This window comes from Gossypium hirsutum, chromosome A05 (genome assembly GCF_007990345.1).
Source record: "Gossypium hirsutum isolate 1008001.06 chromosome A05, Gossypium_hirsutum_v2.1, whole genome shotgun sequence".
Taxonomy (NCBI): domain Eukaryota; kingdom Viridiplantae; phylum Streptophyta; class Magnoliopsida; order Malvales; family Malvaceae; genus Gossypium; species Gossypium hirsutum.
Window position 1 is genome coordinate 11,147,753 of NC_053428.1, and position 27,964 is coordinate 11,175,716.

The following is a 27,964-nucleotide window of genomic DNA, read 5'->3' on the forward strand; positions in this document are numbered from 1 at the left end:
TTCAACTCAGTCGGAGCCATTCGATACGGTGCAATAGAAATCGGTGCAGTACCAGGTAACAGATCAATAGAAAACTCAACTTCTCTAATCGGAGGTAACCCAGGCAATTCCTCTGGAAATACATCTGGAAATTCACAAACTACCGGCACTGATTCAAGCTTCGACCCAGTAATATCAGTAATCACATCGGGAGATGAGGCATCCTCTCGAGCGCGTATAGCATAAGTCCTGGCAGGCGCTCTAGTTTCTGATCCTCCAGCTGCATCTTTTATCACACTCTTACCACTGGCTTTGCTTCCCACATTTCTCGGTGGTCTGCCTCTACTGACAACATCACCCGATCCAGCTCTTTGTAATCTTTCTTCTTCTATTCTCTCAGGGCAGTCTTTTACATAATGCTCTTGGGAACCACATCTGAAACAAGCTCGTTTAAATCCCCAACACTCACCAGTATGTCGCCTGCCACACTGTTGACATTCAGGTCTGGTGTTTCCTACATTACCCACACTTGCCACTGAGGTAGCTCGAGTTGTAGTTCCGGAATATGACCTCCCTCGGTCTCTGCGTGAATACCCAACTGAACCGGTTGGTCGTGGATCCATCCCTTTAAACTTTTTCGGGTGAGATTGAAATGTTCTGCCCATTGACCTCTTCCTTACATCTCGAGCTTCCATCTCTGCCCTTCTCTTTTCTCTACTCAGCTCTTCAGCTTTGCAAGCACGATCAACTAATACCACAAATTCTTTTAACTCTAAAATTCCAACATGTAATCTGATGTCTTCATTTAGCCCCTCTTCAAATCTTTTACACATAATAGCCTCCGTAGGCACACATTCCTGGGCATATTTACTAAGCCGGACAAACTCCCGTTCATATTCTGCTACTGACATTCGGCCCTGTTTCAATCCGAGAAACTCTTTGCGCTTCTGATCAATAAACCGTTGGCTTACATATTTCTTTCTGAATTCTTCCTGAAAGAAGTCCCAAGTAACTCTTTCTTTTGGAACCACCGTTATTAATGTTTTCCACCAACGGTATGCCGAATCCTTCAATAAAGACACAGCACATTTCAAACATTCCTCAAGAGTACAAGATAATTCATCAAATACCCGAATAGTATTTTCAAGCCAAAACTCGGCTTTTTCCGGATCATCATCAACATTGGCCCTAAAATCTTCAGCCCCATGCTTTCGAATTCTATCAACAGGTGGCTTACTTGATCTCACCAATTCAGCACTTCGTGGAGCTACGGGGATCGGCGGAGGAATAGGAGGGGGTGGAGGAGGTGGAACATTCGGATTTACACGGACATATTCTGTATACCAATCACTCATCATTCGGAGGAAGGCTTCTCGAGCCTCATCCTGTCCATGTGTCTCATGTCTACTCTCTTCATGCGCGGTCCCTTGTGCGGGAACCGGCGTGTTACTTTCAACATCATCTGCCACACTTCGATCAGGATCCATTTACTATATAAAACAAAATTTTAAATTGTCAAAATCATCACACTATCACAATAATTTTATGGCATGTATAGACTGACTTCCACACGTATTTTATTGGTCCGAGAACCGACTAAACCTTAGCTCTGATACCACTAAAATGTAACACCCCTTACCCGTATTCCTTACCGGAACAGAGTATGAGGTATTACTAAATTTTTAAAAATTTTCGACAGCATTCCTACTTATTTTTGCTTAAACCTCCTGCAAATTTAGAACACATTCCAATATACCAATCAATTTCATTTGTATAAACACACATATAGTTTAACTATTAATAAACACTACATTTAAAAGGGAACCATAACATATATTTACATTATGATCCCACATTACATAAAGTGTCTATACATGCCATAAAATTTCGGAACACTAGTAGTAAAATACCCCAAATGTGAAGGATAGTGTAGATGATTGTCTGACTTCGTTCCAATTTCCGAGTTGTTGGAAGTCACTATAACCAAGGGAAAAATAAAATCGAGTAAGCATATAGCTTAGTAAGTAAACACATGATAAATAAGTAATTACTCCCATAACTACACCAAAATATAAACTTATTCATGAATAACTTTATTGTTTAGGCAATTTCCAGCAAGCTGTTTTTCTGCGTCATAGTCGCTAATTTATTTTTATCTGGAGCTACAGGGCTCCAAATTGAGTTCCGTAAATTTTCCCTGAAACTAGACTCATATACCATTTCACCATAAAAATTTCAGAATTTTTAACCCAGCCAATTAGTACAGTTTATTCATTAAACCTTCCCCTGTTTCACTACCCAACGGTTCTGACCCTTCCTCACTAAAATTTACTTAACTCTCTGTACAAAATTTGAAAATGGGTTTTCTTGTTTCTAATAAAAATAGACTCAATAAGGATTCCAGGGATATAAATTTCATGCCATAATTTTTTTTTTCAATTTTTGGTAATTTTCCAAAGTTAGAACAGGGGATCTCGAAATCAATCCAGCCCTGTTTTAGTAAAATTCAGATATCTCCAAAAATACAACTCTTTTGCTTATTCTACATCTTTCATATGAAAACAGACACATCCAGCTTCAATTTCATATATTATTCAGCTTCCCATTCATTTTCCACCATTTATGGTGATTTTTCAAAGTTACCCAACTGCTGTTGTTCAACACAGTTTATAATTAAATCGTTCCTTTTTCGTTTTTGATATTTTTTCCCATCTCATACATGGATCGATTTAGTGTCCAACTCAATATTTACCCCATAAAATTTTCCACCATATGGCAATATTCACCTTCCACACTTTTTCGTTGAACACTCGGAATGTTAACCGTTATTGGTGGATCTCGCACTTAGCACCACCACTGAATCGGGGAATCATCACTTAGCAACCCCTCGGGGGAATCAGCACATAGCAACCCCCTTTTCATTTCAAATATACAATGGATATCGCACTTAGCAACCCCTCGGGGGAATCAGCACATAGCAACCCCCTTTCACATTTCAAAGATATGGTGGATATCGCACTTAGCACCACCAATGAACCGGGGAATCAGCACATAGCAACCCCCTTTCACATTTCAAAGATATGGTGGATCACGCACATAGCACCACCCATAAATCGGGGAATCAGCACACAGCAACCCCTTTTATATACAACATACTACGGCTTATTCCGAGTGTTCAACCCATAACCCATATATTGCAACCCTTTATCACCTTTCCCGATTTAACAACATTTTTAGGATATGGCCAAACATTTATTTTAATTCCAAATAAATCTCAACATATATCAATTAATGTCAAAATAATACATCAAGTCACGTGTTTACTTACCTCGGTGCAAAATATCGTAATTTTGCACTTCACTCCACTATCTTTTCTTTTCCTCGTTTGAGATAATCTTCACGTCTTTCTTGATCTATAATAGCAAATTTAACTCATTTAATGTTCACATTCATTAAAATAATCCACCACCCAACTTTTTGAAAAATTACAATTTTGCCCCCAAACTTTCGCATAATTACACTTTTGTCCCCAAGCTCGGAAATTAAACTTCATCACTTATTCTTAGGTTTTATGACATGCTGAACATTTTTCCCTTCTATGACAATATCAAATTCTCACTCTAACATACACTTATGAACAATAATTATTTTTACCGATTATGCCTATTTACCCGTTTTCGCTTAAAATCGCTTAGCAAAAGTTGTTTAACATAATTTATAGCTTCATATTCCACCATAAAACAGCAAAATAAACACATTTCACCTATGGGTATTTTTCCAAATATGAGCCCTAACACGAATTATTGCTAGAATAAGCTAAACCGAGTTACGAGGATTCCAAAAATGCGAAGAACATTAAAAACGGGGCTAGGATGCACTTACTATGAGCTTGAGAAAGCAAAGAAACCTTAGCTATGGCTTCCTTCAAATTTCGGCAGCAACTAATGAGGAAGATGATGATTTTTGTCATCTTTTTCCCATTTTATTTTTTTTATTACCAAATGACTAATATGCCCCCACTTAAAAAAAAATCTATTTCTCTCATTTCTTATGTCTATTTTTGTCCATCAACTAACTAATGGTCTAATTACCACATAAAGACCTCCAATTTAAAATTTCATATCAATTAGATACTTCTACATATAGAACTCAACTTTTGCACTATTTACAATTTAGTCCTTTTGACTAAATTGAGTGCCCAAACGTCGAAATTTTCGAACGAAATTTTTACGAAAATTTTCCGTGAAATTGTAGACCATAAAAATATAATAATAACCATATTTTCCCTCGTCGGATTTGTGGTCCCGAAACCACTATTCCGACTAGGCCCAAAATCGGGCTGTTACAGGTACCATAGGTGATGCAGTAGGGGGAGGAGGTGGTTGAGACTGATTTCTTTCTTGTATCATCTCCTTATACCACTGATTCATAACTCCATAAATCATATTTTTAAGTTCTCGCTCTCGCATCATAGAAATTGGAATATCACTACTTGTTCCTTGTTCTAGAGTCTGCACCCTACTGTTAGCTTCCTCCTGTTCAGTACGTTCAGGTCTATCTGACATCTTTATAATCGGAGAGTATCTATAAAAATGACAAAGATTAGATCGGATCATACACATCACACTATCACAGATTTATATGGCATGTATTTCTAAACACTTTACACATAACATATGTTCCGAGAACCGGCTAAACCGGGCTCTGATACCACTAAATGTAACACCCCTTACCCATATTCATCGCCGGAATAGGGTAGGAGGCATTACTGGAGTTTACCGAATTAATTTTCCATTAATACAAGTTAAATACTATTTATTTACTAAAACATGTCATGGTGTCCTTTAGATGGGCCTCCAAAGCCTAAAACATACTTCGAGACCAAACTAGAATTAAATCGAAACCATAAGATTTTTTTTTTGCTCAATATAACCCCTTTATAAATATCTAACATTCCCTGCAATTTTTAAAACCAAGACCAATCCATCCAACCAATTCATTTCAATCAATTTAATACAAAATTATACTTCTATTATAATTATACTATTTAACATACTCATCATTCTTTACTTTAATGTATATTCATTAAACAAGTCTTAATATTTATATAATCACCAAGCCTTATACATGCCATATAAATCAAAAAGGAAATTTACAAAAGCTACCGGAGATAATTTGGATAGTGTGATCCTCTGTGTTGATCCTATCCTCCGTATATTTTCACGTCAATCTACAAGAGACATTGAATACACTCAAGTAAGCTTATAAAAGCTTAGTAAGTTCATAGGGATAAAACATAAATCTTACCAAATGTTTATACACTTATACTATATACACAATTATTAAGTTCACCTGTCAATCACAGTCATTGGTGAGTTCCCTGTATAAACTCACTACCACTTATCCATTTCCATTAATTCTTTTGGGCCCATTTGTCATATATCATTCTTTAACCAAATTAGGGAATGGTAATGGAAAATTAAGTACTTCACTTTCATTTTGCCATAGTATACTATGGTCTTGCATATGATCACTTATCACTTTTTAAAATCATAGTCCTGCCACGGTCTTACACTGATCACATTTATCACTTGTCACTGATCAGATAAGTGTAGCTAAAGCTACCACTTATCACTTATCACTTGTCACTGATCAGATAAGAGTAGCTAAGCTACCACTTATCATTTGTCACTTATCACTGATCAGATAAGTGTAGCTGAGGCTACCACTTATCACTTATCACTTGTCACTGATCAGATAAGAGTAGCTAAGCTACCACTTATCATTTGTCACTTATCACTGATCAGATAAGTGTAGCTGAGGCTACCACTTATCACTTGTCACTGATCAGAAGTACTCAAATCCGACATTCTACTCAATTTGATCATTTATTCGATTTTCAGGTTGTTATTTTATTTTCTATTCGTCAATAAATATATTTCATCATACATTATATAATTCATAAAATTAACATATACTCATTAAGCTTCAACCATATGAACTTACCTGGGTCGATTTGTAAAATTTGTGAAAATTCAGGGACTAATCAGCTACTTTTTCTTTTCCTCGACTTGCCTCGGGTTCTCGATCTATCATTGTAAAATCATTCATTTATCAGTATTGACTTCATCTTCAACCCGCTTATAAGTAATATTATCTATAATTTAATTGTTTACTTATGTATATTCCAATGCTGTCCATCAGTGTCATAGTCACTAAATTATTTTTATATTTAGCTACAGAACTCCAAATTAGGATCCGCTAATTTTATCTGAAACTAGACTCATATATCTTCTTATCATAAAATTTTTAGAATTTTTGGTTTAGCCAATAAGTACAGTTTATTCTTTAAAGTCACCCCTGTTCTGCTGTCTGGCAATTCCGACCCTTCTTCACTAAAAATTAATTATCTCTTCGTACAGAATTCGGATGATGTCCATGTTTGTTTCTATTGAAAATAGACTCATTAAGGATTTTAAAAATATAAATTTAAGCCCCTAATTATTTTTCTACAATTTTTGATGATTTTTCAAAGTCAGAATAGGGGATCCCGAAATCATTCTGATATTGTCTCACAAAATCTATTATATGTCATGATCTACAATTCCGTTACTTACACTGTTTCTTCTATGAGAAACTAGACTCAATAAGATTTAATTTCATATTTTTTTCATCTTCTAATTCAATTTCTACAATTTATGGTGATTTTTCAAAGTTAGACTACTGCTACTGTCCAAAACTGTTTTAGTGCAAATGTTGATTTCGATTTTTGCCCCAAATTTCACAGTTCATACAATTCAATCCTTGCTCAATTAATCCCTCAATGAAGCTAATTCTTCCCAATTAATGCTTTACCTTAACATTATATGTTATTTCACAATTATTTAAATTCAGAATTTCCACATAAAACCCTAACTTCAAACTTTTTCACCTTTAGATCCCAAACATTCACTTTCTATTCAATTCTTTCAATAAAATCAGCATATAAACAATTTAAAACTCTAATTCCATGCTAAATCATCATATAATTCCAGCACATATTCATATCAGCTTTCAATTTCTTTCATAGAATCAAAAACTAATGAGTTAAACAAGTGGACCTAGTTGTAAAAGTCATAAAAACACAAAAATTTCAAGAAATAATCAAGAATTGAACTTAATTGCAGTAAAAATATGAAAAACCAGCTTAAGAAAATCCTTCTATGGTGTTTTTTCTGATGAGAATGCAGAAAAATAATGAGAATTCTAGATAATTCCACTTTAGTCCTAGTTTATTAAGTAAATTTTGTAATATTCCAATTTTGCCCTTAATTCATCAATTTTCCTGCTGATTTCATGCACCTTGCCGTCCAGGCCAAATAGACCTGTGGTCTATTTGCCTTTTAAACCCTCTCTCTTTTATCATTTAAGTTATTTAATCATTTCCCATAATTTTACATTTGTTACAATTTAATCCTTTTTATTCAATTAACTATCGAAACTTTAAAATTTCTTGACGCAACTTTAATACTAACTTATTAACACTTCATAAATATTTATAAAAATATTTATGGCTCGTTTTAAAAATTTTCAAACTCTCGATATCTCGTTTCCGATTCTAATTTAATTTTTTTTTCTAGTACACTATTCGCTATTTCAAAAATTTTCCTGACTTCACACTTAACTTATATTCACTAAATTATTAATATTTTCTACTCATTTTTCAGATTTAGTGATCTCGAATCACTATTCCGACACCACTGAAAATTCAGGCTATTACAAGTACATACACTTAACATATTTTAACATTTATGCTAAAAAAATTATTATTAATATATTTGTAATTGTAATAAATATTTATCATTAAAATATTAATATTAAATATTTACAATAATATGTGAAGAATATTATTTAAAATTTATTATTAAAATAAAATTAAAATATGAAATAATTTATTAAAATAATAAATTAATTAATAAAGTATTATATCACTAAATATAAATAATTAATTTTTCATCCACAATATTAAAAAAAATTCATTTAATAATAAATGAATTAATTCAGTTTCAACACTTTCAAAATAAATAAACTTGGAGCTCAAATTCCATGGATGGTATGCCAAAGTACAACCATAATTCTTCAAATAGTCCTAAACGACCACTAGTAACCTTCAATATTCTATATATCAACATCTCTCCAAAATTCTTCAAACATTCCTAAACCACTCTGGATAATTTTTTAATCGAACTCAACATTCATTTAAAGAAAAGATTTACAAGCATCAAGTCTCGTATGAAAATATAATCCATACAAGGCAATATCCAACAAGCTTGAAAATCTTTGGGAGGAAGAGCAAACTTCACTTGAATTAAGCTACCATTACCTATAAGGAGAACTCTCACTCGTCTATTAGTGTTCTACTATCAAGGTAGATAGGCCACCATGATTCATACAACCCTTTCATGCTCTCGCATTTGGCAATAGAGACATCTTTGCTAACTTGAAACAAGAAAGGCAAAAATCAACCCCAAAAGACCTTGCATCGAAAAAGACAAAACCCATCACAACCGCGGGGGTTGACCATAGATGTCCTCAATAGCTAACAAATTGAGGTGGATGCATTATTGAAAAAGAGCAAAGGGTGGAGAGGAAAGACTGCCAAAATGGAGGCTCTCACTCTCACCCCGCCGGCGAGCAAAGACTATTACCACTCTCTACATTTTGTGTAGACGTGCTCCAAACTTCAACATCACATCTATATCAACATAAATCAATGTCATGTTCACCCTTGTAAACCTTCAGTGGCGCTTGGGGGAAAAAATCCATGCAATTGATTTAATAAATTCACACAAAATGAGAAAAACAGCATCATCATAATCATAAAGTCATAATCTCCATGATTTCTTGCTAATGGATTGGGGTTTCCTCGAAATTTCAAATTTCAAAACCCAAATTCTGAAAATATGGGTCCTATTTATTTTTAATGAAAAAAACCCTTCCTTTTCCACAACAAAAGGTATCACCCATCGACTTCACTAGCTTCTGCCCACAAGCAGACACGACACAAAACATATAATGTCATATCCATTTTAAATTGACCACATAATCTTGAGTTAGTCATAACTCATAAGACAAAATAATATATACATATTTAACATTGCATGTTTTGGAAGTTGTTCTAAGATTCTTTGTACTTTTGTTTTTACTCTGTTTTGAAATCTCTCTTACCAAGTCTTTAGTTAGCTCAACCGTATCTTTGTCAATCATTTATATCCACCCCCACTTTCGATAGATTTGAATTTCAAGCTAATACCGAGAGAATTTAAGTACCCCCAGTTGACCACCAAGTCCATTTTTTTTCTTCCTCTTAGAAACAAAGCTGAAGAAGAAGAAGAAGCTGAGAAGAAGTTTCAAGTTGGATTTGGGTGTAATTTTTGTTTTTTTTGTTCAAGTGTCTAGCAAGCTTGGATTTTTCAAGTTTTTTTTTTGTCAAAGGTCTCTTCTTTTTGTTTTTACTGGAAATGGACTTTTCTAATGTTAATCTTTAGGATTAAAGACATCTTCTACTTTTTTTATGACAAATTTCATTCTTCCCCTTCCCTTTCTTTATTTGAAATTATGAAATTGGGTTCTTGTTTTTTCTTTTATCTGCTTTTTTTAGTTTTTTGTGAGGTTTAGAAAGATGCATGTAAGGAAAGGGCACTCATTATGGGTAATGGGTCAGCCTATGAGTTGTATCAGTATGGAAAAAGAAAAACCAAGTCCTTGGAGCACGAAAGGGGACCATTAAGATCTGTCCTTTGGATTGTTCTTGTTTTACCTTTTAATTTTACATTGACTCAATTTGTTTCATCATTTAATTGTGGTTTTGAATCTTTTTTACTTAGTGGAAACTGAAAAAACCCTTGAATTGCTTTTTCCTTTTTCCGATTTACTGTTTGCCCCACTACTTTTGAAATCTCAGTTTTGGTTTCACTTTTTCTTTTCCATCCATCAATCCACATTTTCATTAGACTTTTCATCCCTTTCAATGGGTATGAAAAGGGCAGAAAAGCAACCAACTTTTCTGCTTTTAAATAAACTTTGATTAACTCTTCAAGGGGTTGTCAAGTTTTCCCTTTGCTTGTTTTTTTTTTAGGGTCACAATGGAAGCTGCTTTTGTGTTCCATAATTAGCAGTGGGAGATAACCCCACTTCTTTTTGTTTCTTATAATTGCATATTCTTTGCATCTAGTCGTTTTCCTTTTCCTTTTTTTTTTGTGTGTTAATTATATCCTCATAATATTCTCAGCTTTTGCTTTAGCTCTGATTTTCATGAAGTGGGAAAGCAATTCATTAACTATGAAATGGTTTCAAAGATATTTTTTTTCTACAAAATTTCCTTTTTGAAATAATTTCTACTTCAATATCTGTTGGTTGTATGTGATTTAAATCAAAGGTGCCAGGGTGAGTTTATTTTGATTTGTATGGTTGTGTTGAAAATGACTGGTAGCTGTGCATTCATTGACTTCCTTTGTCCTCACCTGCATATTCACAAGCCATATAGTACTCTGTCCAGAACAACTCATTCTTACAAAAGATCATTGATGACCAAATCTATCTTAAGTTTCCCAAATTTAAAATTCTAGAAAAAATAAAATAGTCTTTTGATGTTTGAATTGCAGAATTTATGATGCTTGTTTGCATATGGGGTTGATATAGAAGCCAAACTATTTTGGAAATTCCAGGGTCCTCTCTATTTGGAAGAAAGCTAAATCCCATGAATACAAGATGTTTGACTCTTCGCTTGTTCAATCTGCTTTAAGCCAGTAAGGATTGCATTTGTTTATTTTCTTTGTTTGATAATTTTCTTATGCTCTTAACAGTTTACGTTTAGTTTTTACTTTATTTTATTTCTCATGGTTTTTTTCTTTATTTTCCTTTCCTTTGAATGTGCTTTTTCTGCAGAAATGAAGGTCAGCTAGATGTTGTTAGTGAACTTCAAGACAATAACTCATCGATAGAGGTAAGTGATGGTGTTCTTGCCCTTATAATGATTGTTGATTAACACTGAATGAAATATCCATGGAGCTATGTCATTGTCGGTCAAAACAATTTGCTATTCTTCTTCCCTCCTTTTTCTATCTGAATGTTGTTGGAGTCAATCTTTATGTAATTTTCTGCGATTTTAGCACACTGGTCACTAGAGTTTCTTTTTTGATGACATATCGAATATCTACAACCTTACCCATAGTTTTGAGTATATTCTACCCATTGCAGCAGAGACAAACAAGCAGTTCTTTCATGTTGTTTGTTGGCTGACTTCAAGTCCTAAGAATTTTCCTTTGTTCTTTTTCTAGGGGCTATAATAAGATTTTTACTGCAGTACTGGTTATTTCTAACAATTTCTCTCAATTTAGATTTGATATTCACAATGACTTTGGTGATTTATTCAGGAAACAAGTTATAATGAAGAGACTGGAAGTGTTGAATCATGTTCTAAAAGCAGCGATTTTTATCCTTACAGGTTTCAACTTGAGCAGGATGTAAGCATTACTTAACTGTGATAACCTTTTATTTATTGCATTACACTAGTTACTTAAGATGGCATTAAGTAGTTGTCCTGCAGCATTGAAGATTCTATATCTTTGGTGAAATTTGTTACTTCTAATAGGCAATGAATTAATCTAACTTTAGTACCGGGAATGGACTTGCAGAGCCCCTGAGGTTTATTGATGGTTTTCTTTTATGGCCTTTCTAAGAGGAGTCTTATATTTTCAGTTTGGTTATAATATGCTGAATGCTTGAGAAAATCTACTTATTTTAGTCCATATGATTCAATTCTAGCAACTATATCTTTTAGAAAATTTTGACAGGTACATAGATTGCAACAAAAGCTGCAAGAAGAGATAGACTTGCATTCTGTTTTGGAAAGTGCTATAGAGAAAAATGCTTCAGAATTGTCGAGTCCTTCATGCCTTCCACACCATGTATGTCAGTTATATTTAATCTTTGCTTGCTGTTGGTAATTTCACCTTATGGTCTTGTCTAGATGTAGCTGCTGCTGGTTTTCATATTTCATGGTGATTGTTTGTGAGCCAAATTTTTGTGGAAGTTCAAAGCAATATATTATACGAAGGTTGGAAAATGGCACAAGTGTTGTTTTATACGATAAATGACAAGCTTTTATAGTCTACTTTCTAACTGAAAGTGTAGATTTTAAAACCTCTTATTTTTATTAGTTAAGGTTAACTTACTTCTTTATGCCACAACTTTCAGACAACAATTAGGATTTTTTTGTCCCAACAAAGCTGATGTTTGTATCCTTATCTGCACATGTATCATATAGCATTTGTCTGGATGGTTCATCAATGTTGACGTTATTGTTTAAGCCAATATCCCATTCCACGCATCACAAGATGAGTCCTCATATTGTAAAATTTTGGGCTTACTGAAAATGTTACTATGCTTTGAACATATCCATAATAAGCAGCCATCTGGTGTTTATATTAACTGCTTCTCTCCGGTTCTTTGTGATTTCTACTTATTAATTTCACTGAAGTGTTCATGAAATCCTTTTTTCTGTACATTCAAATTAGGCATTACCATTAAATTGTGAACTGGTTTCTTTAATAAAGTTTGTTATAATGTTTCCGTTGTTCCTATTCTCTTATAGGCTCAGGAGCTTCTGTCCCATATTGCTGTATTGGAAGGTACCATCTCAAAACTTGAACAGGAGATGATCTCTTTGCATTTTCAACTTAGTCAAGAGAGAAATGAACGGAGGCTTGCTGAATATCGATTGAGGCATTCAGTTTCTCCATCGGTATGTATCTCTCTTCATTATCAAATTGCTGCTAATTAATGTCATTCTATAAAAACATAAATCCTTCCTAGTTACAATTGCAATTCCTTTCTATTTCTTCAACTTTCTTTTTTTTGTAAGTTAAGCTTGCTCTGAAAAATTGTTGAAGCCAATGATTTAAAGGTTATAGTTCTTTGTAGCCTGTAGCTTTGTTGTGGTTAGTTGTGATGAGTTAGATCTTATAGACTTGTCGTAGTTAACTGACAGGAGTAAGTCAATACGAAAACAAATTCATGTGGTTTATAAACCTTGATTTGTGCTCCAAATGATAAACATATATTTTCTGTTAAGAATCGTCTATGGTTGTGAAGATGAGCTGAATGTGCATAACTCATTTAATTGTTCTTTGCCTACAGTTCCTATTCTGTAATGGTCAATACTATGTTTAACTATAAAATATAAAAATAGATGATATGAAGGTGATATTACGGAAATATTGCATATATTTTTATACATACTTTGGCTGTGAATATGAAATTTTTTTTTGTTATCCAGATGTCACCATCATCAAGGTGTTTGCAGCACTCAGATTCTGTATTACATCATTCCTCAGATGATAACTCATGTCAAGAGCGTACTGACCACCCCTCAGAATCTACTGGTGATTCATCGTCTTTGGATTTGGTAAGAGAGGTAAATGTCTAGCTTCTTTTGTGCCTCTTTAGAATAGGGCTTTCAGCTTCATAGCTATTTTGACAGCTATAGTGCTTCTTGATAAAACATTGGTCCCATTTTTAAAGCTGATTAGCTGAAATTCTTTTACTGAAAGCTTAATAAGTATTTTGTCTATCTACTTCTATAACCAATTTCTGAGTTCAGAATTGAAGAGAACATGGAAAACTACCTTTTACATATCATGATGTTCACTGAAAGCATGCAATTTCTTGTTAGTATTTCATGTTTTCATGTTTTCATGATTCTCAGAAGAATGCAATGGACATGATTTTGCATCATGACGGGAAGAAAATATCTGCAAAGACAGATGGCAAATCTCTTCAACCTTTAAGGTTTGAGGAGATTTCACGAGGGATAACGCCTAAAGGCCTTTGGGATCACCCTAACCGGCTATCAGAAGAGATGGTGAGATGCATGAGAAATATATTTATATCTCTTGCAGATTCAGCTGTACCTTCCAAATCATCTGTGTCTAATAGCCACAGCTCAACTCTATCACCTCGGGGACATCTATCAAATTCATCATGGTGGACATCATCAGAACGTTCGATGATTCCTTCTTGGGTGCAGAGCCCTCAAGTTGATATCCAAAGCAACTCTGAAGTTTTGGCTTCAGAGAATTCCTTTGATCCATACAGAGTACGTGGGAAATTAAGCTGGGCTGAAATTGGAAATTATGGATTATCGACTGAAGTATCTTGGATGTCAGTTGGGAAGCAGCAGTTGGAATATGCATCTGGGGCCTTAAGGAAGTTCAGGTATTAAAGCTTGTCAAACCTTTTTGATTAAATGCTTCTAACTCGGCAAATGATTATCAAATCAGGATTTTGGAACTGTAGAGATTTACTTTCATGGGGCCAGATTCACCAGAATAGAGTAATAGCCTAATAGATTTGTAAGTATAGTGATTAGAGCATGAGTAGAATGTCTACATGTTTTGTTTTTATATGGATGATACTCTTTCCTTTTTCCAAAAATTAAAAAATAAAATAAATGAAAATTTGTAAGTTAACAACCTTTAAGATACTAAGTTCTTTTTGGATGGTATAACTATTGTATGGGACTATATATGATTCATTATTGTTTTTGCTTTCAATTGTTTGGAGAACAGAACACTTGTGGAGCAACTGGCGAAAGTGAATCCTATACACTTGAGTTGCAACGAGAAGCTTGCCTTTTGGATCAACTTGTATAACGCCCTAATCATGCATGTCAGTTTCTTTATTTCTTTTGCAAGTTTAAATTTTACAATTACCTCTCAAGAGTAGTGGAGTTTCATGCATACTAGTTCATCTTGACAATATTGTTCTGTGTGTGGTATCCACATTGTAACAGGCTTACTTAGCATATGGGGTTCCAAGAAGTGACTTGAAGCTCTTCTCCTTGATGCAAAAGGTATAAATTGTTGAATGAGCAACCTGAATCTATATCGGTTTTATTTTCCTTGTTTTACATGTTTATCTTATTATCTTTTAGCATCTCTATCTAGTTTGATATGAGACTTGCCATTTCCCCCTTCAGAAAAGGGGAAAGTGTCGTGGTAACTTTTAGTCAATGATTTTGAATTAGTGTTCAACGGACATGTGGGTGCCATTAGTTTTGCTGTAGAGTACAAAGACTTAATCACAGTCCATATTAATTTTTTATAGTTGGCTGTTTAGTGGGGCTCTTTGTGTTAAATTATTTCCAGTACCATGTTTTTTCTCAAGTATTTATGAGTATACAGATTGCAGCTGTCTTAATCACGGTTAAAGAAAGGGTTTATCTCCTAAAAGAAGCAATACTAACGAAAGGGAAGAATTAAGATTAAGCCCTTCATATATGCCGGCCCTCCGATGTTCAAATCTTATACTTTGGAGAACTTCCTGGTTCAACAGGCATTGAATAATTTAGTAGTCTCTTCATTCTAGATCTCATTTCATCTACAATTTATAAGCTTCTACGTTATATATTTATATCTAATTTATATATAAGGGGATGACTTCACATGGAGAACTACAAGATGATTATTAATTTAGTCAAGTTTTAGATTTTTGCAGTTATTTCTGATGAAATGTTTTTACTCTTCCAGGCAGCATATACAGTTGGAGGCTACTCCTTCAGCGCAGCTGCAATCGAATATGTAATTTTGAAGATGAAACCACCATTGCATAGACCACAAATTGTATGGATTTTCTGTGATATGTTTCTTGCTTCTCGTACTTCACAAACTAAAACTGGTGATAACCAACAAATGTTAAAACTTCTTGTTAGGCTTTGCTTCTTGCCCTTCACAAACTGAAGGTGTCAGATGAGCAACGCAAGTCTGCAATCGATACATACGAACCACTTGTAACTTTTGCACTCAGTTCTGGGATGTACTCATCACCTGCGGTAATCTCCATCGTTTGTTTCCTCTTTATTCACACGCACACATACACAGTCAATTTGGTTATTTTGAGTTGTAGAATTTATGACAAGTGAGGTGCAAATGCCAGGTGAGAATTTACACTGCTAAGAATGTTAGGGAAGAGCTTGAAGAAGCACAACGCGATTTTATACGAGCTTCGGTTGGGGTTAGCAGCAAAGGGAAGCTATTAGTTCCGAAGTTACTGCACTGCTTCGCTAAGGGCTTTGTGGATGATTCCAATTTGGCAGTATGGATATCTCATTACCTGCCACCAAATCAAGCTGCCTTTGTGGAGCAATGCATATCACAAAGGAGGCAAAGCCTTCTTGGATCTCGAAATTGCGGCATTCTTCCCTTCGATTCACGCTTCCGTTACTTATTCTTGCCAGATAAAAATATTTCAATCCAATGATAATATGTCGATAATAGGTTTTACATCTTCTCCTTGCTTGTTGAGTTGAATCACACAGAAAGGTACAAAAATTAGTGAATGGTAACATATAATTCCTTGAGAAAGACCAGGGTGATTAGCAGTTTTGGTGTGTCCCCATGCATCAAGAGTGACAATACTTATTTTGTGTGGTGTACATTTTCTACATGCATGGCTGATGCACCGGCTTTAGCTGTTGTATTTTCTTTATCCAACAAGGTTAGAATAAATACTTCGCCTATAATAAAATCTTCTCGTTTATACTCTAACTATAACTTCTCTATGTTGAATCATGGGCCTAACTTTTATTTAGCTTATCTGTTCCTAATCCAGTTTCGGATATTTGCTGTAGTCCTAGCTCTTATGCAATTCTTATTTTATGGCTAAAGTCATTAAACCCCAAAAAGTTTATATCCATGGAAACACAAATGAATTATTTATAAATTGAGTATTATTATTTATTACCAATAACCCCAAAGGGCAGGCGATTAAGGAGTGCTCACAACCCAGTAAAGTCATTAAACTTGCATGGCTTCTATCTATGTTCATCTGCTTTTAAACTCGCCCAACCATTTCTTATCTTCATGTGTAGGTAACAGTAAATTGGTCCTAGCTTGAATGGTAACCCATCGAGTAATTGGACAACAAATCACCGTTATAGCAACCTCTCAAAACATTATCATTATTACAATTTACAAGGACAGAGTGGTGAGTCAGACATGTTTAGGATAGCACGCATCATTTACTTCACTTCATTAAAACCCGACTTTTCTTATTTTGTAAGGATTTGTGCTCAATTTTTTAAAAACTAGATTGGTGTTGAATCTATTAAATTATCAGTTTGTTAGTTCGATGAATTTAATTAATTTGATTAAAATTTTAAAAAATAATAATAAAAAAAATTTCAGTTCTATTGATTTTCAAATCAATCAATTTAAAATCTTTTTCTGGATTAATATTTCAATCAATTTTCGATCCAAATAATCGTTCTGGTCCGATACGGGTTATACATAGTTATATATATATATATGATATTTATTTTCAACTTCTGTTTATCCTATTTTATTTTATGCTATCTTTAAAGGAAAACAAAGAGCAAAAGTCCTTACCAAATAAACAATTGCCTCAGCAAAATTAATTTTGAGACAAGGATCGAGCAAAAGTTTTACAATGACACGTGAGAGTGCTTTTTTTCCCATTATCTTATGATGATAAATATTCAATTTTAATCATTTATTCTCACTTTTCAACATTTAATCATTATATTTTAATTAGACATAACTATTTATTTTTATAATAACATTAATCAATTTAAATAATTATTATCTTTAATTATTTTGATTAAAATATTGAGGCAGAATTTTTTTTCAGATTTAACTTTGTTATTTTTCTTTTAAAGTTCGAGCAGTGAGCTCGAAGCGACTATTCGACGATCAGTACAATAGATTAGTTAGTACCCATTGACGAGTAGAAGAACATACTTTAGATCCAAGTTGATTAGAATGAGATTGGAAAAGAAAGTTATTAAGATTTTAGTTCGCAAATTATAACATTCAAAGATGTTTCATAAAAAAAAAATTGAACCATAGAAGAGGATAAGGAGGAGAGCGGTCAATTGGTATATGGGATATAAATAAAGAAGGCCATATAATAATAATTTTAACAACTTAAACGACTTAAATGAAAATTTTGAATAATTCAATGACTATTTTATAATTTTTTAAAGTCTAATGAACAAAACATAAATATACTAACAAATTAGTAACCTTGAATGTAATTTACTTTTTTTTTATATAAAAGTTAATTAAATTTCAAATAATGTAATTTAAAAAGTGCAAAGACACATATTTGGGTTTTGATTGAAATTAACCACCGCTAAAAAGGTACGTAATTTTGCATTTTACAAATTTACATCAAAGTTAGAAAACTCTTGAAGTAGTAATATCATACAACACAAACTTCCAAACCAGCTAGCTTTAGTACTCACACCACACTTTCAAACTTGAGATTTCTGATACCAAATGTTATTTTTGGACATTGAAAGCAGGTTAAAAAATTTAATCAAGTTCAAGGTAATCTGAAGTAAGGGGCCTCAACACATCGCTAGCTTCCGCCTCTATCAGCTCCAACTGCCTTTTTAAGAGGTGCATGTACACCACCCAATCACCTTCTCTACCAGGACTCGGCATCGGCATGACATATCCGGAATCCCCTCCCCAAGGAAAATGGTATGACCCTAATACAGGCCTACCCCATCCGAAATCCACTTTCGAAACCGGGAAACGCTGCCCCGATGACACTACAAAAGCCGGTCCCTCCTCGCTGCCATTGCTATATATCTTAGATAGTGCTGGCTCAGGACGATGAGCTTCAACCCAGTCAATCAGTCCCAGGAAGTGTTCCTTTGTCACTGCTTGCTCCAGGAAGTCATGTACCTGATTAGCCACCCACCACAACGGTTTCTCTATCAGTTCACTTACTCTCTGCCCTGCAAACGGAATGGAAAGAACATTTCCGAAATAGCAACTCATTGAACTCGCTTTCTCTTCATCTCCTTCACCTAATCTGACCCTTCCATCCACCACAATCCCCATCTTGCTACACTTGAAACCGTCCTTGGCAGCAAGGACTGCTATCAGTTTCCATAGGAAGGCACTGAAAGACTCAAGCTTGGTCCTTTTGTATCCATTAGTGCAGGCTAGTGATTGAAATTCGTTGATTTGCTCCGAAGTGATGTAATATATGCGACTAATGAGATGATCAGTGGATTGACGTTGCTGTTTAGGGGGTGGTAATGAGGAGATGGGCACATACATGTGATCCAAGGAGGGGGCGATGCACCCTGGACGCCTGGGGTTCATCAGAGACCTTTGAAAAGAGGGTACCAAAGAGATTGACTTGAATCGAGCCATTTCAGCCCATGATACAAGAAACATGTTGGCTGAGTAGGCATCTGCTATTCGATGATCAAATGTGCATGCCACCACTATTCCGCCGCATCTAAGTTCTGTTGCCTGTAAGTATTATATACATACAAATTTAGTTCTCGTTTATTTCCAAAAAGAAAAGTAGTTTAGTTCTCGCTAAAAATCGCTCAATAGGTAAAAACTAAAATTGAAGCTTTAAATTAACTATTAAAGTTCCTAATATTTAGCTACCAACTTCAAATATAGAAGTAATTAAAGTCAACATGAAGAATATAAAAGGAAAATATTATTTTTTTGTTAATTATCATAGATAATATATTGTTAATGAATAATTCCTTAGCCTTATTCTATGATTATTAACAAATTCTGACTCTCAGGACAGTCATCATGTATGCTACTACATGATGATATATATTGTTATTTGTTTCATATTGATTAAATTGTGGCATAGATGATCTAAAACTTAGACATATTGCAGTATTCTAATAGATTTAAAAAAAAAATCATTTTGGGTGGTCTAGAAGCAGGCCGTAAAGGAAGTTGTCTCCCCCATCAAATTTATCGTCATCTAGTGAAAAGGGTGAATAAAAATATTTCCTAAGTCTTTTGGTTATAATTGAGATATTAATTCTGAGTCAGAAGGAATGAATCTGAGTGTGTTTCTTTGTTATTATTCTGACGTTAGGGAAATGGTTGAAGTTAAAGTAGAACATCCTTTATAATACCTGAACTGAGAGCACTCCATGTTTCTTCTCAGGTACGAGTTTGCCTTCAATGCTTTCATCAGGGTTATGCAAGTCGAGGTCTCGAAGCTCAACATCAGCATAAGCTTCTGCGAAATCCACCCCACGGTTGTTACAAAGCAGCTCGGGTTCGCCCACAGTGTTAGCCACAACCTCACCCGCAAAGGCGTAGTAGTAGACTAGAGTCTGAGCCATGGCTTCCTTCAGGACACTGGCCATGGAAGTGAAGCTCACGATGCTGCCTTCTGGTTTCTTGTAACAAAAGAAAACTCCCACGTTGACGGGAGGCAGAATCAAGTCAAGGTTAGAGAGTGGTAGCCAGTGTTGTTGCAATGGTAACACTGCTGCCAGAATTTCCTCCTTGCTCACCGTCACCGTAAAATCTGCTTTTGCGCCCATGCCTGCTTACCTATTAGCTCTGGGGTTTTTTTTTTGTTCTGTTTCTTGGTGGGATATATCATACCCGAATGATAATAACGAGTTTGCATGAGCATCGTAACTTCAATTTATAGGCAAAGAAAGTATTTAAGAATTTTTCATATAATCCTAATGCTAAGTAATTAATAAACTAAGGTTTAGAATTTAAAGTTTAAATTACACATTTAATTACGTCCTCTAAGTTATTATCCACTCATAAATTTCTTCCCATTTATTATCCACTTATATTGTGTGGTGTACATTTTCTTCATGCATGGCTAATGCTCCTGCTTTAGCTTCTATTTTCTTTATCCAACAAGGTTAGAATAAATACTTCTCGGCCTATAATCAAATTGTCTCGTTTATACTCTAATTCTATAACTTCTCTATGTTGAATCATGGGCCTAACTTTCATTTAGCTTATCTGTTCCTAATCCAGTTTTGGATATTTGCTGTAGTATTCCCAGCTCTTATGCAATTCTTATTTTATGGCTAAAGTCATTAAACCAGCAAAAAGTTTATATCCATGGAAACACAAATGAATTATTTATAAATTATTATTATTATTATTATATATTACCAATAACCCCCAAAAGCAGGCGATTAAGGAATGCTCACAACCCAGTAAGGTCATTAAACTTGCATGGCTTCTATCTATGTTCATCTCTTACTCTCTTTTTTTTCTTTTTTCTTTTTATATTCTATTCAATTACAACTGAAAAAATAAAATGCATCTGGAAAGCGAAATTAAGGAATGCTCACACATGAACAGCTTTGGTGAAGTAATGCGGGTGCAAACTACATGGACCATCCTTGGAAAAACGTGTGAAGTAGAAATGAATGCGGAATATCATCTTAATTTTATTTTCATATTTAAAAACTCAAGTTGTTGAAAGCTGAAAGCAATTGAATGAAGATAAAGGAAATTCAATCTCAGATAGTTGTGATAATGATACTCTATAGCAATCCATTCAAACTCGGTCCGACTTGTGAACTTTATACCGCTACCATCAAAATTCAATTAATGAAGGTAGGGTAGCAAGCAAGACAATTGTCAAAATTTGTCTGCTGTCTTGCAATTTGGTGTCCCACTCCAAACTTTTTATTTGCACGTGGAATATGTGTTTCATTTCTTTTTTAATATTCTTTTATTTCATATATATATAAAATAGAAAAACTTTTAGCAATACTTTTACTTTATATTATTTTTAACAAGAAAATTAAATGAAAGGAAAAAAGAAACTATTAAGGTTTAATTATAAGTGTTAAGTCAAATTTTTAGGATGATAATATTTAATTTGGTAATCTAAATGAAATGGGTTGGTGGGTAAAATTTGTTATAAATTACAGCATACTGAATTATTAACTTAATTTGATTTGTGTAACAGGTGAGGAAATTGAGGGGTTTGGAGAAAGAAAGAGATATAATGTTGAGGGCACAAAGCTTGGGGGGACACAAAAAATGATAAAGAAGAATTATTTTGTTGTTGAAATATGTGGTGGTGGCATAAATATATATCCCAAGAACTAACTTTAAATTAACCTAATAACCGGCTCTAATTTGTGTGTTTGAAAGCAGCAGATGCCTTGCTTTCTCTTGATTTTATTGGTTACAAACTAACTATCCCAAAAACAATCTGAAAATTCAACTCTAAGCCAAATAAACAAATAAAACAATTCAGAATAATGAGGAATCAGTCAACCAACAGGAAAAGGGAATTCATGATTTTCAAACAACTAGTAATATCAAATGAACATTTTTCAAGCTTCTCATTAATAAGAATCTGAATGCCACTAAAAAGTGACGGGATTTGGATAAAAACATAAATTTAAAAAATGAACTTTGAAAAAAAAAATTCGTTTTTAAACGGCCCGGCCCCAATTTTTAAAAAATTGTTGTTGTTGTTGTTATTTTTTACTATTTTACCTCTATTTTTTCATTATTTTGCTATCATTTCGCTATTATATTGTTACTATTTTGTTATTATGGTTTGGATATTGTATAACTCTTATTTTATTATTAATTTTGTTACTAATTTAGAGATATTTGCTTACTAAGTTGCACTTATATTGTTGTTATTTAAGTATATATATATTTTAATTTTTCTCCATTTATTTAGAAATATTTATTTTAATATTTTTTGTATATTTGATTTATTATATTTTTTTAATTTATTTTTATATAAAAAAATTTAATATAGGTGAGTTAAGCCCTGACCTAAATTTTTTACTTGACCTAACCCGAAATCTATCTAATCCAATCCATGAACAATTCTACTATATACTATGAGTTGCAACTTGCTTCTATAAAGTCTAGTGTAATAAGAGTAGTTTCCATGGTAGTGTCTATTATTAGGGTTTTTTTACATTAATATGGAAAAAAGAAAAAGTATTATAAAAATTGGATGACAACATCACCTGTAAAAAATAATATTTCAATAAAATAATTCAATTTCAAAAGGAGTAACGCCAAACAAGGAGCGACACCCTTTTTCACGTGCACTTTTACTTTTTATATATATATTTTAAGCAAATCTTATATTTTTATAGTTTTTATAATTTTATTTTATTTTATTTTATTTTATAACAAAAGCTAAGTTGTTTTATTTTCATAATTTTTAATATTTTATAATTATAAATATTTAATATTTAAAATAATAACCAATTTGATAAAATTTTAGTAAAATTGACGTAAAAATATTAGAGTAAACTATTTAAAGAATCACTTAATTTTTTTAGCAAGTTCTTATTTTAGTTATAAAAATTTTAATATTTATAAAAAAGTTGGTTGAGTTATTTTATCTTTTTAATAATTATAATTATAAATTTTTGAATATTTAGAATAATATCGACTTGATAATGTGTAAGCATTAAAAGGCGAAATATACTGAATTTTTAAAAAATAGAATTAACTTGATAGAATGTATAAAATATTAAGGGCTAAATTTGTTATTATACCAATAAAAAGAAAGCTACAATGACATTTTGTTGGATGGCCATACATTTTAATGGTGGAGTGACTAAAATTGAAAATTCACTTGAAGAAATGATGAAATTAACAAAAAAATTCGATGACCAAAATAACAACTTGCTAAAAAATTTGAGTGACTATTTAAGTAGCTTATCTTAATATTTTTATGTCAATTTTATTAAAAAATTATCATTTTGGTCATTATTTTAAATATTAAAAAATTATAATTATAAAATATTATCAAATTATGAAAATAAAACAACTTTACCTTTTTTTATTAATATAAAAACTATAAAAATATATAAATATAAATTTTGATTAAAAAAATATAAAAGAAAAAGAAAAAGTGCATGTGAAAAGGTGTCAGTCCTTGTCCTTGTTAGGAAACATCCCTTTTGAAATTGAAAAATTATTTTTTTTATTTATTTTAAAATATTATTTTTATAAGTAGTGTCGTGTAATATATCACGTTTTAGGGTGCGTTTGGTTCGCTGTATTGGATTAGAGGTGTATTGGATTAGAGGTGTATTGGGATTAGAGGTGTATTGGGATTAGAGGTGTAATAGCTAATCCACTGTTTGGTTGAATGTAATGGAATAGAGGCGTAATAGTAATCTTGTGTTTGGTTGAATGGAATAGAGGTGTAATAGCATAATGGAAAAAACTAAAATGACTAGAATGCCCTTAACATAAATTTGTTTTGGTAAATTATTATTGTTATTGTTATTTAAATTTTAATAAGATTATTATTATCAATAATAAATATTTTAATCATATTTAAACATAATTATTATTAAATATATTTTAATTAAAATATATAATTTAATAAAATTCTTAATAATTAGCAGAAATTTGTTTTGGTAAATTATTATTGTTATTGTTATTTAAATTTTAATAAGATTATTAATATCAATAATAAATAATTTAATCATATTTAAAATAATAATTATTAAATATATTATAATTAAAATATATAATTAATAAAATTCTTAATAATTAATATTCTTATATGAATTTACTCAAATCATAATATATGATACTATAAAATATAAATTAACATAATTATTATTAAATATATTATAATTAAAATATATAATTTAATAAAATTCTTAATAATTAATATTCTTATATGAATTTACTCAAATCATAATATATGATACTGTAAAATATAAATTAACATAATTATTATTAAATATATTATAATTAAAATATATAATTTAATAAAATTCTTAATAATTAATATTCTTATATGAATTTACTCAAATCATAATATATGATACTATAAATGAAAATTTGAAATAATTAATATTAAATATATTTTAATTAAAATTTATTGTTTAGCCTATAATAAAATGACAGAACAATAGTTACACTAATATATTGTTTGATGCAAGATATTGCATGGAGCTGTACCAAAGATATCCTATAATAATTTGTTCCACTAATGTAAGGGCAAGGATTGTTATAAAGTACATAATCTACCCGAAAGGTAAATAATTTCTCTTGATTAATATAGTAACAGCAAGACAATTATTTATTGTCACCTGTTCATAAAGTAACTATTTTAGAAGCAGTTTTAGTTTTGCCAATGACACTCTCATGAATCCAAAACTTAGCAAATATGATTTCATAAAATGTCCTCTTACCTTGTCTAGAAAAGTAGACGTGTGTAGTACTAGCCAGGCAAATAATATAATATTCTATACATTGTTCATATATTAAATCGGGTTTCCATGTTTGAATTTACCCCAAAACCGCGAAAGCACACTAAATAATAAAACATAATCACTTCCATAGCTTCCGTAAGGACATGTTTTTCTCGCTCTCCTTCTTCATTACTTTCGCCACCGCCATCTCGAAATCTTCTTGTGTTACGTAGACTCTCCTTTCCCTCAAAGCAAACATTCCTGATTCCGTGCACACAGCCTGCAAAAAAACGGAATAAAGTTTTTCACAAATTATCACAAACACAAACCAGTTAAGAATCACAAGCCCAAGGCCTTGAGTCTGACTATCCAACTTATGTACTAATAAATCCTCAAATAAATCATCTCTCTATGCGGTTTGGGAGTTGGGGTAAGGGAAGGAGATAGGAAACTAGAAGAAAAGATGCTATTCACAGCTTGCCAACCATATTCTGAATGGAAGCAAGATGTCTGCATATCCAGAAGCACATCTTATTATCTGAAAACATACCTTAAGCTCTGCACCAGAAGCACAGTTCATCTTCTCAGCAATCTTCTTTAGATCAATCCCTCTCATCAAATTCATTCTTCTAGAATGTATTTTTAAGATGTCGAAACGAGACTGCATATAATTGAACAGACAATATAAGTACCTAAAGAGACATAAGATGCATTCCAGAAATAAGAGAAATTCTGGTACACCCGTAGAAGCAAACACTGCTACTATGGGACTGCTCTATTCACTGCATATTTTTCATAATACCCAGAACGGGTTGAGAAAAAAAAGACCAGGGCAAAAGAACCAGGACAAGTATGTTACTGAAAAAATTTGGCTTCTAATGTAAGATGCAATTTGAGAAATTCATTGCTCTGAATTTGAGAAATTTATACCAGTGAGAACGTAAGATGCATTTTTGCGTTTGACCAAAAAAAAAGAATCACTTCTTTTACAACATGACATGAATGAAGAAATACGCAATGCCTGTTGTTTTCCTTCCTATTTGATGTTTTTATCATGATTGTAAGTTGTAGCGCGTCATATTAAGTAATTTTATTAAGAAAATAGATGAAGCACAGAATACTGAGACTCAAGCCTTATGTAGGAATCAAAATTGACTCACCGTCTGCCTTTCTGAACAAAGAATCTAGTGGAACAGCATATCTGCGGCAAAAACCCTCAGCAGCCTGCAGTAAACAACAAATTTCATATAGGTAGAAACCAAAATAAAAAGAAAAAATGCAAAACTCCAAGGGAACTGCCAGAATCTTCACTACTGAAGTTATACAGCCCAACAACCAAAATCACCAGACAAAACATCATACTTCCTTCTTCTCAGCAGAAAAATATATAGCAAAGCATAATAAGAGGCGACCAAAACCTTTGTAGGATTTTCCTTAGGGTCAAAGGCTTTCAAAGCGGGAGGTCCCCGAACCTCAAGCTCGTTCTCTGCTTGCTTTGGACAAAGACTTTCAACAGATATCTGAAACAACAAAACAAGGCTTGGTTATCCAACATATAAAAGAATTTAAGCATCTACCTGGTGTACATGCTCATAGAGGAACTTCCACTAAATAAATAAAAGACATAACAATAAAAATTATTATATTAGCAATCTGAAATGCATCACAATAAACATTTAACAATTCTGACAAATGCATCCCTATAATACACTTTAGGTATGTCCACATGGGATGCCTTGTTATACATCATGATATTATTCAAGAGTACTTGTTATACATCATGATATCAACTTTTGCAAAGTATAATGAAGAACAAACACTTTCTCAGAGTAGCAAGAAAACGTAGAGTATGCCCTTTACGTACCTGGTTCCTTTCTATGAAAAAACAACACAATCGACCATAAGGTGCAAATCAGGCACATTGATAGCCCTTAATACACGCACATCGCCTGGGTGCAAGCAGGGGTTTTTGGCATAACAGATCAAATGGCATAACATAACAGATCATTATTTCTCAACGATGCGAGTTAAACATAACAGATGAAATGGCATAACATAACCTAAATTCCATTGAAATGCAAGCCAGTTGTAAAGAAACAAGGTTGAGTCTCCTCAACTTTACCTCAAATTTATCATGAAACAAACAGAAAACCGATACAAGAGTAAAAAGAGTTTTGCAAAAAAAAAGGAAATATTACCTGATAAACGTAGGGTTGAAAAGGAGTAGAAAGAAAAGGGGCAGCCATTGAATGATCTCGAATTTGAAATCAAATCCTTAAAGTTTTCGAGGTTTTAATCTGAAATCTAATTCAGAAGGGGAAAATGAAATTAAAAAACAAAATTCACTGTTCCACTTCTGTTCTTTGTCGAAGCGGTCGATGGACGAGCTGACATTGACTGGTTGTAAAGAAAAAGAAAAGAAAAGGTTGAGAGACAGACGGAGCAAATCGGCAGAAGGCAGAAGGAAGGAAGAGGAGACGCAATGGGGAAGCCAATCAGGAGGGTAAAACAGGGAGGGTAAAGGAAGCAGCACCTAAACTGAGCTTTGGGGATGTATTACGAATCGGTGGATTTCACCGATTAAGTCAGGAATGTATTACACCCGTAATATCATTACCATGAACCAAACAAGGGAATAAAAGGGGCTTAAGTGGGGCCCACCGATTAGGCCAATACACCCAACCAAACATGCTCTTAATGTTGAAAACAATCCATGCTCATAAACAATCTACTTTCATCCCATTTTTGTAACTAATTATTTTTCGTATTATTAATTCATCCCCACCTCGACTTTTTGGCAGTTCAATGTTTGGATCACGAATTGCTGCATTATTATTCTCTTTTTTTGGTTATTTACTTTTACTATGTATAACTCTATTAAATTACATATTAAATAAAAAAGTATGTATAATTATATATGCAATTGGTGATGTCATTTGTACTTAAGGCTAATTTAATAATACT

General features: G+C 32.9%; 3 protein-coding genes across 10 annotated transcripts; 1 reads left to right on the forward strand and 2 right to left on the reverse strand.

Moving 5' to 3' along the window:
• Positions 1-9,135: 9,135 nt before the first annotated feature.
• LOC107958502 (uncharacterized) lies at positions 9,136-16,565 on the forward strand. 6 transcript variants are annotated; one of them, XM_016894301.2, is made up of 13 exons: positions 9,136-9,453; positions 10,623-10,766; positions 10,906-10,963; positions 11,394-11,483; positions 11,814-11,927; positions 12,614-12,763; positions 13,298-13,435; positions 13,727-14,235; positions 14,589-14,688; positions 14,813-14,872; positions 15,549-15,641; positions 15,731-15,850; positions 15,955-16,565. In XM_016894301.2, the coding sequence occupies exons 2-13, from the start codon at positions 10,729-10,731 to the stop codon at positions 16,276-16,278; spliced, it is 1,794 nt and encodes a 597-aa protein (XP_016749790.1). In that variant the 5' UTR covers positions 9,136-9,453; positions 10,623-10,728; the 3' UTR covers positions 16,279-16,565. The 6 variants fall into 6 exon arrangements, with proteins under 6 accessions (XP_016749790.1, XP_016749791.1, XP_040969278.1 ...); XM_016894300.2 differs by lacking the exon at positions 9,136-9,453 and adding an exon at positions 9,497-10,404; XM_041113343.1 differs by lacking the exon at positions 9,136-9,453 and adding an exon at positions 9,497-9,992.
• Positions 16,566-18,149: 1,584 nt separating this feature from the next.
• LOC107958503 (coniferyl alcohol acyltransferase) lies at positions 18,150-20,919 on the reverse strand. The gene is made up of 2 exons (XM_016894303.2): positions 19,949-20,919; positions 18,150-19,310 (listed from the first exon to the last, which is right to left on the reverse strand). Exons 1-2 carry the CDS (start codon positions 20,363-20,365, stop codon positions 18,354-18,356), a joined length of 1,374 nt encoding a protein of 457 aa, XP_016749792.1. The 5' UTR covers positions 20,366-20,919; the 3' UTR covers positions 18,150-18,353.
• A 4,035-nt stretch (positions 20,920-24,954) lies between these two features.
• Positions 24,955-27,662, reverse strand: LOC107958504 (26S proteasome regulatory subunit 8 homolog B). 3 transcript variants are annotated; one of them, XR_005927059.1, is made up of 5 exons: positions 26,865-27,192; positions 26,419-26,520; positions 26,161-26,224; positions 25,551-25,661; positions 24,955-25,280 (listed from the first exon to the last, which is right to left on the reverse strand). XR_005927059.1 is itself a non-coding variant. In XM_041113345.1 (5 exons), exons 1-4 carry the CDS (start codon positions 27,244-27,246, stop codon positions 25,630-25,632), a joined length of 246 nt encoding a protein of 81 aa, XP_040969279.1. In that variant the 5' UTR covers positions 27,247-27,662; the 3' UTR covers positions 24,955-25,280; positions 25,551-25,629. The 3 variants fall into 3 exon arrangements, 2 of the variants coding, with proteins under 2 accessions (XP_040969279.1, XP_016749793.1); XM_041113345.1 differs by lacking the exon at positions 26,865-27,192 and adding an exon at positions 27,199-27,662; XM_016894304.2 differs by lacking the exons at positions 26,161-26,224; positions 26,419-26,520; positions 26,865-27,192 and having other exon boundaries at positions 25,551-26,117.
• Positions 27,663-27,964: the final 302 nt, after the last annotated feature.

What these genes read in the sequence shown, in the direction of transcription:
- LOC107958502 (XM_016894301.2), top strand. Translation starts at nt 10,729, where the DNA reads ATGTTTGACTCTTCGCTTGTTCAATCTGCTTTAAGCCA. An exon ending in GGTTTCAACTTGAGCAGGAT is followed by an intron (nt 11,484 to 11,813) that starts GTAAGCATTACT and finishes AAATTTTGACAG; the next exon opens with GTACATAGATTGCAACAAAA. An exon ending in CTTTGGATTTGGTAAGAGAG is followed by an intron (nt 13,436 to 13,726) that starts GTAAATGTCTAG and finishes CATGATTCTCAG; the next exon opens with AAGAATGCAATGGACATGAT.
- LOC107958503 (XM_016894303.2), bottom strand. Translation starts at nt 20,365, where the DNA reads ATGGGCGCAAAAGCAGATTTTACGGTGACGGTGAGCAAGGAGGAAATT. An exon ending in ATGGAGTGCTCTCAGTTCAG is followed by an intron (nt 19,311 to 19,948) that starts GTATTATAAAGG and finishes TAATACTTACAG; the next exon opens with GCAACAGAACTTAGATGCGG.
- LOC107958504 (XM_016894304.2), bottom strand. Translation starts at nt 25,667, where the DNA reads ATGCAGTCTCGTTTCGACATCTTAAAAATACATTCTAGAAGAATGAAT. An exon ending in CTTCTGGTGCAGAGCTTAAG is followed by an intron (nt 25,281 to 25,550) that starts GTATGTTTTCAG and finishes GTTTTTTTGCAG; the next exon opens with GCTGTGTGCACGGAATCAGG.